The sequence below is a fragment of the Sander vitreus genome, chromosome 15, assembly GCF_031162955.1.
Source record: "Sander vitreus isolate 19-12246 chromosome 15, sanVit1, whole genome shotgun sequence".
In the NCBI taxonomy this organism is placed as follows: domain Eukaryota; kingdom Metazoa; phylum Chordata; class Actinopteri; order Perciformes; family Percidae; genus Sander; species Sander vitreus.
In genome coordinates, this window is record NC_135869.1 from 3,666,730 (window position 1) to 3,677,890 (window position 11,161).

The 11,161-nt window shown below is 41.9% G+C and overlaps 1 protein-coding gene across 1 annotated transcript; it reads right to left on the minus strand.

The window, feature by feature from the left end:
- Positions 1-184: 184 nt before the first annotated feature.
- On the minus strand, positions 185-8,629 carry LOC144530530 (all-trans-retinol 13,14-reductase-like). The gene is made up of 12 exons (XM_078270128.1): positions 8,389-8,629; positions 7,601-7,783; positions 6,085-6,223; positions 5,678-5,780; positions 4,425-4,620; positions 4,143-4,340; positions 3,103-3,222; positions 2,853-2,991; positions 2,556-2,665; positions 1,512-1,678; positions 678-837; positions 185-411 (listed from the first exon to the last, which is right to left on the minus strand). The coding sequence occupies exons 1-12, from the start codon at positions 8,549-8,551 to the stop codon at positions 257-259; spliced, it is 1,833 nt and encodes a 610-aa protein (XP_078126254.1). The 5' UTR covers positions 8,552-8,629; the 3' UTR covers positions 185-256.
- Positions 8,630-11,161: the final 2,532 nt, after the last annotated feature.

Sequence of the window (11,161 nt, forward strand, 5' to 3'; positions counted from 1 at the left end):
AAATGATTGTTAAAAGGTTGTGACTGTACTCCATGTACCAAGAACAATTAACAATAGAACCCCAATATTTTATAATAAGTCTAGCTCAACCTTCAACCTTGAACACATCACAGTCTGTTTACAGGTGTTGGGGAGTACTACTGGTATGTGAAAAAAGTTGTACAATACATACTACATTAGCATAACACTGGTTGGTCCGAATCTGTTTCTCTCTTTTCCTTCTTTGTCTTTTTTTCTGGACATCTGGAGTCAGCTGCTACGTCATCTTTTGCGTCTTCTGATTGGTCTGTTTTTTGATGCGGCTCTTCAGGGCTAGAAGGTCAATGTAGAGGATCTGATCAAGGACGGCCGAGGCGCAGAGCAGGCCGCCATGCAGCGCCCCAGCCATGCCGTTACAGAATACGTCCTGACCTGCAACGCACACACACACACACACACACACACACACACACACACACACACACACACACACACACACACACACAGAAACATTAAAGGTGCAGTAGGTAAGCCTTATAAAAGCTTTTATAGAAAAGTTATAAAAACTATTGAGAAGTGGTTGATGTTAACATTTTTTGGCTAAGTCCTGGATATTTGCAATCTTACTTACGGCACCTTTAAGCAGACATGTCACTGTGGAATCTAGACCAAAAGAGACTGTCCGTCAGTCAGCTCACCTGTTAGGTAGAGTCCGTTGATTGGTGTCTGTGGTCGTGTCCTAGCAACCGTGTCTGGGGTGAAGCGCTCCAAGTTGTGTTCAGCTCCGTACATCTCACCTCTCAGAGCGCCCAAATAGTGGACATTAGTTAGAGGAGTGGCAGCTTCCACCATCACCACCTGAACAGAAACACACATGCTGTTAGTAGTTATAGTAGATATACAGTACATAGAATAGTTGCCAATTCAACGTCTTTGCAAAATCTTTTGGAGACAGCAATATTTTGGACTGACAGTGTGTAAATACAATACAGGCTTAGATTAGAGTCAGGGACGAAAGAAATAAACAGTAATATTTGTATTATTAATGTGATGAAATACTAACAAAACCAAATCCTGTTGCCTTCTACAGTAAATGAAATGGTGACCCCCATAGAAATAAAATGGATAGAAAGGCCATTCCAATTCAAATCAATGTAGAAGAATGGCCAGAACGGCAGCCATTCTTATGTGGACCTTTGCCATGGTAATGGACTAACTTCTGTATAAACCGACATGCAGCAAGTCGGCAGGTGAGGCCAAACGAGACGTGGATGTGGAGTCGTAAGATTTTCAAGGAAGCCAGCCGTTAAATGAGTCACATTTGTCATTTTAATGCTTCATCCACACAAATCCCTTTGCTATTGCCAGATGAGTAAAAACTTTGTTCGGCACGTTTTCTGTGACCGGTGTGGCGTGGGGGCATGGTTGAGTTAGCAAGCTAACTAAGTAGCAAGTTGTCCACTGGCTTGCTGGTTCCTGGAGCTTGGTCAAATGCTGTTTTTTGAGTTGACCTTGAGTTTGGAATATATTACCTTGTCTCGCAGTTGAGGGAAGGTTATTAGTGCCCAGTCCAGCATCTCTTGGGCCATGCTATTTTTCAAATCCAGGTAGTCCTGTCCCCTCTTGCCAAGCTTTGTCTCCTCCCACTCTTCAAACCACTCATAGCGGGCCATGGTTAGCAACGTCATACAGGACTTACCTACGGAAAGATCACAAGGGGGATATACAGGGTGCATATTTGTAAAAAAAAAAAAGCAGAGGGGGGGGGGGAATGTTTTTTTGATCATGCACGACAAAACAAAACATGCAAGAATTAGTCACCTATTGGCAGCTAAACAACTGCCGCTGGTAGCTGGCGTCCCGGAACTCTGTAGCGGCTAAATAAAATGTTTGGCCCAGAGGGCATACCGTGACGGACTGGGAGTTGCAATTTCGCTGTTTGGCCGCTATGTTCAATTTGCTTCAAAGCCCAGCGCACTTCCTGGGGACCCGAAAGAGTGATACAATTTTTTCACTTCATTTAACTTTCGATCTTCTTGAATGAATGACCTACGCTGAAAAGTAGGTGATTGTTGGTACAGCAAACTTTGCACCGTACTGGTAACACACTGCATTACATACCAGGTGAAATATGCCTGGGACATCCAGCTTTATTCTTACACTTTATAGTATTGTATCATGTATGTAGCCAACATTTAAGACCCCTTTTCAGAGTTCTTTTAAATAAGTTGGACGGTTGCCAGCTAGGAATGAACTTGTGTGAGTTATGACCCAACGATTAAGAAAAGACTGAATTTCAAGTGGTAAATCTGCCAAAGCTACCATTGTGAACTGTACATATGCCGTGCTAATGGCCCATTGTAGGCAGTTAGCAGATGGCAGGAAACCATGTTTAACAAATATAACATCCCACCGAACAACTTGGAATTCACTGATAGCGAACACATGATTGGATTACTGCCAGGAATAAGTACATAGGGTTGAGGATGTGAAGACAGACATCAAAAGAAGTGGCAGGCGGTGTCAGATTTAATGGCCAATTAGCACACATTTGTGCACAAGTGAATGTGTGTTACCTGGTTGTCTGATGTTGGATGTAGGATCTTTAGCGGATGGGAAGGTGATGAACATCATGGGAATGTTTCCCAATACCTGATCTCTGCTCAGAGAAGTGTAATGCTTCATACTGCACACACACACACACACACACACACACACACACACACACACACACACACACACACACACACACACACACACACACACACACGTGACAGGAATGGGTTAAAAAATGGGATGTGTTAACTAAAATTTAAGCAAAATAGCAAATAGCAAAAATTATTTTTTTATAAAAAAAATACGTAAAAACCTACAGTGAGTCCAAGTCATTGTCTTTATACATCCAGAAGTTGGTGGAAACAATGCCCAGCTCCTCTTTGGTTCCATCCAGACCAGCAAAGACCAAGAAGGAACTCATACCGTGACGCACCAAACCCAACAGTGACTGGATCTCTACACACACATTACAGGAAATATGCAGTGCAAAAGATAGCAAATGAGAAACAAGTGCAACGTACAATTTAATGGCTACAGTCAAGTGATCAAGTCTGCATACTGTGTTACCTGGTTTGTCCTGTATGCGCTGAGGCAGAAACTTCTGGAAGGTGTTGAAGATTCCAGCGTTAGAAATGACAACAGGGGCATGGACCTCAAACTCTTCGTGTCCTTTAAGTACTGTCACACCTGACACACACACACACACACACACACACACACACACACACACACACACACACACACACACACACACACACACACACACACACACACACAGTGTTAATCCCAATAGAAATATTCGGGATTGCATGTTGTAGCCTTTTGGTAGCTTAGTGGTAGTTGATTCCCCTAGACTTAGTCTGAATCAACAGAAGTACATTTCCAGGATAATTGCCTGACGTCCGGCGCATGTCCCTCACCTTCTGCTCTCTGTGTGTTGGCAATCTCAAACTGTTCGCTTCAGGAAACAACCTTCGAGCTAGCAAGCTACACGCTGATAATGGCAAGTTTTGAAGAACATTTGTGCAACAAGGCAGGCCTGCTTGGTTCTTTTGGGGAATGATTGTACAGATTTATGAAGAATATGTTTACACCATTTACTCTCTAACTGGGACTGATTGGAGGGATTGCTGTGGACAAAGTACACACAGCGATACACTGGTAAGATGAAATTATGTTTAACCGTGTATTCATCTAATTTAAATAGCTCACGTAACTGTGTTGTGTGGACAGTTAACTTCATGTTCCACCAAAACAAGTTCCTTCCCGAGACTATTTTGCAGAGCCACCGTCGCTGCATCCAGAGCTTAGCTCTGCCCAAACAATTGTGATTGTGTGATATATGTGCCGTCACAAAGGTTTGAAAGGGAAATGTTCAAATTCTGTGTCCTTTTATTGGTCACTTTTTAGAGACCTGGAAGTCATGCAACTGTCTTGCAATGTGCTTATGAAGGCTTCTGACTTGGACCCCAAAAGACTCAAGGAATATCTCTGTTTGAAAAGCTAGATAGGGACCTCAATGAACAGAGCGAGCTGTGCACACTTGAAGCTGAAACTGAAAAAAGGCCACAGCAACACAGAATCTGTCTCCCCTCTCCCTTTCTCACCATAGGCCTTCCCTTGCTGGTTGAGCAGGATGCGCTGTACAGGAGCCCTGACCAGCACAGCACCGCCAGCCTGCTGAATGACAGGGATGATGTGAAAGGCAAACTCACTGGCACCCCCCCGTGGGTAGTACGCACCACGCTTGTAGTGGTGAAGAAGGAGAGCGTTGATGAGAAAGCTGGACTCTTTAGGAGGGACACCTAAAGTGATGTAAAACACAACATTTAGAGGGATGTACAGCATGTGTGTGATCTGTGATGCATGTGAATGCGTAGGTCCATCACCATAGAACAGGTAGGCAGACAGTGCCTGCAGGTCTTTGTTCTGTGTGATGCCGGACATTATTTCGGAATGGCTGGTTGCTGCTAGGCGGAACACTGAAGATATGCGATCTAATAGACCGGTTCGAGCCAGGAAGTTCGCCAGCCAATAAGGTATGATTTTCAAGATGGCGATAAGTGGCGTCCGCCGTGAGGCTAACTATGAGAGGAAGACATACAAGCCCATTAATCAATCAGAATCAACAATACACTCAATGTGAGAAATGCAATTTAAGTGTTTTGCACATAAACTGCAACTAAGGTCCTTTTAGACAGCAAGCTGCCTTTACTGTTTTCAATGTGAACACTTGGGAGAAATGGTACTGGAGCTGACTTTACTGGTATCTGAGTTCCCTAAATTAGTAGTTCTCAAACTTTTGTCAATAAAGTAATGTACTTTGTAATGTAGCCCCGTAGAATTTCTTTCCAGCCAAATACCCCCTGACCAGCAAAAACAAAAGGCCTAGCTATATAAAGAAGCACAACGCCATGTGTCTGATTTACTTATTTAATATTGTAACTGAAAAACACTTAAATGCTACATTTCAAATTTTTAGACTCACTAAATAAATGTATCATTATAGTGTATTATAGTGTATAAACATGTACACCCTGCAGTACCCCAAACTACCCCTAGGGTAGTATGCATACCCCCATTTGAGAATCACTGTCCTAAATGACACACCTCTTCACCAGAATTACTTCAGCTTTAAAATCTGATTATCCGATAAGGGACAACAAATGTTTATTATACAAGTTTGCAAAACCTGTCATATTGCTAAGCTACGATTTGCTCTTTTTAGCTGCTTGATGGGATTATACTAGGTGAATAGTCAAGCCCATTCACGCACAGAACATGAACATTGCCAGGCGGTAGCCATGTCTGAAAGCACTTTAAGGGGAAACAACTTCTAAATTCACTAAAAAAGTTCAAAATTGTATATGTACATGACCCTGTAGAGTTAAACAAAGAGAAAGATGGGTGCTAAAAGTTGTCTTCCCAGTAAAATGCAGAAGATGACCACTAGTGGTAGCATAAAAAGACAGAAAAGTAGCGGTCTCAAGCTTGAGCCTTGTGGCACACCAAATGTTCATTGTGTCAAAGAAAAGTTTGCCAACGAATAATCTTGTTTACACAAACTCTGCCTACTTCCTCCTTTCATCCCTTCTTGACTTTCTCATCCATCATTCCATCATGATCACCATTACCACCCTACCTTCATCAATCTCATGAACTCATCAATGGCCCCCTCCTCTCCTGGGAACTGCTGCTTCAGGCTATCTGCCATCTCAGTCTTCCCAGCATGGATATGGTACTCCCTGAGAAAGACATAAAAGTTAGGTAGGGCGGGCCAGAGATGGCTGGAAATGTTTTGATTAGTTTGAAGCTGGGTAGGATTCATAGCCCCGTGAAGATACTCTCAAAAGTCTGGATATATAAAAAAAAACATTTAAACATGGAGGACATAGGAGCCTTGAGAAGTATTAGTAAGAAATATAATTAATGTCATGGTCAGATTTTGTTTGTTGTAGTTGATTACGCCTGGTGAAGGGAGCAAATTAAGACCGCCATTGAAAGAAACATAATTTAACTGTACAAGAATCATGTCATTATGCAGCCTACCTGCGCTGGTCAAGCTGACCTAGGACCAGTGTGTCAAAGTGCTGCTCCAGCCGTATGAACTGCAACTGTCCCTCTGTAATCTGATCCAGAGCAACCCTCAGCAGGCTGTTCTCGTGAAGCTGGCCCAGGTAATGGATACCTGGCGGTGGAGGTGGGGTTAAATCCACTTCATTTATACAAGGCTTTAGAATAGATAGTTTTCTTACACGGTCTTCATTCAGTCATTGCAAACTTAATTGAGTATTTAAAGTTACAGTATTTAAGTAACATTAAATACTTTGTTTGTTGTCCATTTTTACTAACATTCCTAAATCATTTTAGCAGAAATATTAGAATTTTAGAAATAGAACACAAAAAAAATATGACTGTTTTTTTAGACCAAAGAAAAAAACACAGCTGGATAACATAAATAGCGCTGACTAGCACTTCAGATAAATGAAGCAGAACTCCATATACTTACTAGATATGGTGCTGTAATAAATAAAAGAAGTATTGATAGAACAGGGTGCTTATACTGTATATCTGAGGTAGGTGGATATAACAGTATATCCACTGTATATTTGACAGATATTTACATGTTTGAATTATGTGTTTAACACTATAAAATATATAATTAACTTGAAAGGTGGATGCTTGATACCGGTGTTGGCTAATAACTTTAATACAAGCTAATAAAAGTGCAAAATAGTGATGGCCAGTGTAATAATCTAAGTGAGCCGCTTGGAAATAATGCCGTGTTGTTATTAGTCATCTACGTATGCAAAATTGCATAGTTTGCTTACTAAACAATGCATCTTTGACATGTCTTTAACGTGAAATTTCATCATCTTGTGTTAATTTGTGAAGATGTATGATGTACTTTAAGAGCACACATTCGTAATTTGTCTGATATGTTATCTGATATGATATCTGATATGTATTAATGTAGATCAATGAATTGTATATATATCCACACCTAATCAACTCAAAGCTGTGCTCATGTTTCAACAAACGCGGCTGTGTATTGCTGTTGCAGTGCAGTGGGATTTGGTTCAGACAGGAACAGGGCGGCATTAGTTTTGGCATTACAAATAGATGAATGAACATGGAATCATAGGACATGATTATAGTGTGAGCACATTTGTGGCACAATCTTTGTATTAACAACGGTGCTGTGGTCCATTATGCTCGGCTATAACTCACCACAATGATGTATGTGTTCAAGTCCAGTTTCTCTTAGTTAATTATGCTTAAAGAAAATAGGCTAAATGCAAATGTATTAGAATGACTGGATTGTTCACCATACCATATACTGTATGTAAGTTAATCATCAATCAATTTATTTAGCTGTATTCTTTTCCAATACAAAGCTACACGTGCAGAGAAAAAACTTGTGCTGGTGTGTGTGTGTGTGTGTGTGTGTGTGTGTGTGTGTGTGTGTGTGTGTGGCGAGAATTTATTACAGTGCTGTAGTGTATTGATGTAGGTCATTTCTCTCTGTTTCTCTCTCCATATACAAATTACTTGACATTCTTACCAACGTCAAACTCAAATCCCTTATTCTGAAAAGTGTGTGTGCAGCCTCCAGCCTGATCATGTTGCTCCAGAACTACAACCCTCTTCCCGGCTTTAGACAAAAGCGCTGCTGCTGTCAAACCTCCGATCCCGCTGCCTATCACCACCGCATCCAGAGCAGGGGGAACACGGTCCGCAAGAAACCCTGCAGGGGAGCACAGATTGAATTTTAAAAATCAGCCGGGTGGAAAAGTTGTTAGGCGGGTCTCGAGAGCTTTCTTGACATCTTGAACATCAAGGTTTTGCGATCACAACTTTCATAGACTGCATCTGCAGTAAAATGTATCCACTAGAAAATTTGTGGATACAAATGAGTCCATGTCATATCAGCCTGTAAATCTGTATTCTGAAAGGCACAGACATGTAGAAGCCCTCACAAACAATCCACTCAATAGTTTTTGACTTATAGTGCTAGAGGAAATGTCAGGGGAAAATGGTTGTCGACCTCCTTGATTTCATGTTGTTTATGGAGAAGGAGAACCAGGAAATGAGGAGGGTGGAATGCAACGCTACCAAGCCACGACTGAGCGATGTGCGTCGGCGCGGCGTGTAGTTATATTTTTCGAGAGGTGCACGTCAGGCTACGGCATAGGGTCTTTGTCTCCACGTACCTACGTACGTAGCCACGGCGTAGATTTAACCCAGAAGCATAAATCACGCTTAATACAAAGCTCTGGTACACAGGACAGTACAGTGTCTGCCAATGATCAAGATTCAAGACTCAAGAAACAGGCGGGGGGTTTTTTTTACCTCTCTTCAGCCTGTGGTCCCTCTGCTTGCTGTCGGTGACCAAGGGTCCTGGAGGCCTCACGCACTTCTCGCTGAACACCTTGTAGCGTTTCCCGGTGGTCAGGAAGAAGATGGCGAACGCCGCCAGCACACAGCTCAAAACACCAAGCAGCCACCACCACATAGCAGAGGAGAAATGGGGGCCCACTGTACAGAACTGAGCAGGATGGAGAAGAGGGGAACAAGGAAAGCAGCAAACTAAAGAAAATACTGAGGTAGATTGAAAAGAATAATCCAAAAAGAGAGAGAGAGAGAGAGAGAGAGAGAGAGAGAGAGAGATGAGGTAGGAGTGAAGGATGGAGAGAAAAGTTTGGAAGAGAAGAACGATTAAAAGCTATCCTCCAACAAGGCTTTCCCCTCAATAAGAGCACTAAACTGCAGAAGAGGAGCTGGTTAAAGTGGTATCTGCTGTCTGGTATCAGCCCACCAGACAGCAGACACCACCCATCCTTGCACTCCCATTTGAAGCATTTACATACCAGCCCCTAATGCTGCCACTTAGCTGAGTAATTAAGATAATTAAGGTTATTAAGATAGTACACTGACAGAGTCAAAAAAAGGCTGACTGCCTCTTCATGGCAAGATGGCTAAAGGCTGAGCATGGGTGTCACCAAGATCCCTTGACTAGGCATGTTAAACAATAGGGCTGGGACAATATGCTTTTGTCTTGATTGGATTGTTTCACAATACATGGGTGCCGATTTGTTTTGTATTGCGATTTCCATTAACTGCCATTCTAGAAGTATTGCGATTTTGATAGTACTGAGTATTGCCATTTTCTTTTCCTTCTTTAACAAAACAAAATTTGAATAATACTATTACTATACTTCTAGAGACAATATGTCATGAGACATTTCTAAAAAGTAATTGTTTTCTAAAAAGAATGCACACCACTGTCACATACCAGTCAGACACTTATGATATTTGTTTAGAAGAACATAAGATGGATTTTCTGCATTTTTCTGCTTTTAGTCTGTTTTGCTGGAAACGGATATGATGTAGTTCCCGTCTGCGGTACCGTATAAACAGAAAATATTTAGGTAAATCATTAATAAAAAAAAAAAAAAAGAAAGAAAAAGTGTTGATTATGGGGATAAGAATCAATTTTTAAAAACCTTAACCCTAACCCCACGATCCATAAGTGAATCGCTTTTTTCCCCCACCCCTAGTAAACAAGTAATAAGTTTGTAAGTTAAGCTAAACCTGCATTTTGTGCACAGTATGCAACTTGTGTTAAAGTGGAATGTAAAAAAGAAAAGCTATAGTATTATGTTTGCAAGTGCCTTAGCTTGCTAACACATAACTAATAAGCTTACTAACAGCGAGCTGCTGAATAATCCTTTGACGTGCTCAGGCTAAATGTCATGTTTTTAAATAGCTACAGGCACTTTGTTGCCTTTTCAGGAACAAGTTAGCTGTTAGCAGAGCTAAACTGGGGTAAAAAAATATCAGCCCTGGACTTTTGAGACCCAGACCAGCCCTTGCACCTGCCTTTAACCCATGTACATACCAGCCCCTAATAATGCCCCTTAGCTGAGTGGTAATTAAGGTAGTATGATAGTGTACTTGCAGAGACAAAAAGGCTGCCTGGCTCTTGATGGCTAAAGGTTGAGGGTGGAGTATCGGTATCAACAAGATGCCTTGTATTGTAAACAAGTTACAAGTCTGTAAGTGACGCTTAAGCTGCATTTTGTACACAGTGTGCAACATTTGTCGTTGTGGAATGTGGATAAATCAGAAAGCTTTATGTTTGCAAGTGCCTTAGCTTGCTAACACATAACTAACATTAGCTTACTAAAAGCATGCTGCTGAATAATCCTTTGACATGCTTAAATCTCATGTTTTTAGCTAGCTAAAGGCACTCTATTGGCGTTTCAGAGGACAAGCTAGCTGTTAGCAGAGCTAGACCAGGGTAAAAAAAAAAAAAAATCAGACACCGCCCGCCCTTTCACTCGCCTTCGACACATAGGTGTCATCAAGATGTCTTGTATTATAAACAAGTTACAAGTCTGTAAGTTAAGCTAAAGGTTGTGTTTGCAAGTGCCTTGGCTTGCTAACACATAACTAACATAAGCTTGCTAACAGCGAGCTGCTCAACAATCCTTGGACTTGCTATTGTTTTTAGCTAGCTACAGGCACTTTGATGGCGTTTCAGCCTGCACACATAACATAAGGCATGTAGTTAGGGGTTGCCATGTCATTTCTCCGACGCTCCATTGTTCCAACCTCTCAATAACCCGAAAAATTCCCTTTGGTCCTACAGCCCATTAGTCCGTCGTCCACCAGCGATATCAGATAGATAGATAGATAGATAGATTGTACTGATCCCACTATAACCACGCCAAGACCCGCCCTTCAATAGCATTTATTGGCCAGGCGTCCATGCTTACGCAAGGTAACGTAACCCCATTTGTACAGGTCCTATCCCCTGACCAATCGGCTATCCTAACCTTAACCACTCAAGGTCAAATGCCTAAACCGAACCAATCGAGCTGCTTCGTGGGGCGGGTCTTGGCGTGGCCATAGTGGGATTCGTAATTTTGCCACCAGCGGGATGTCGGACTAGTGGGCTGTAGGACCAAAGGGAATTTTTGGGGTTATTGAGAGGTCGGAACCATGGAGCGTCGGAGAAATGGGCAGTCCCCGTAGTTAGGTCAATGTCAGGATCCTACTGTCTTCCCATTCTTCCACTGTGGAGGACTTGTAACACATGACATTTTGGAAATTCTGATTC

Coding starts and splice junctions, on each gene's coding strand:
- LOC144530530 (XM_078270128.1), bottom strand. CDS start 8,551: ATGTGGTGGTGGCTGCTTGGTGTTTTGAGCTGTGTGCTGGCGGCGTTC. Junction 838..1,511: donor TCCCTCAACTGCGAGACAAG/GTAATATATTCC, acceptor GTTTCTGTTCAG/GTGGTGATGGTGGAAGCTGC. Junction 412..677: donor CAACGGACTCTACCTAACAG/GTGAGCTGACTG, acceptor TGTGCGTTGCAG/GTCAGGACGTATTCTGTAAC.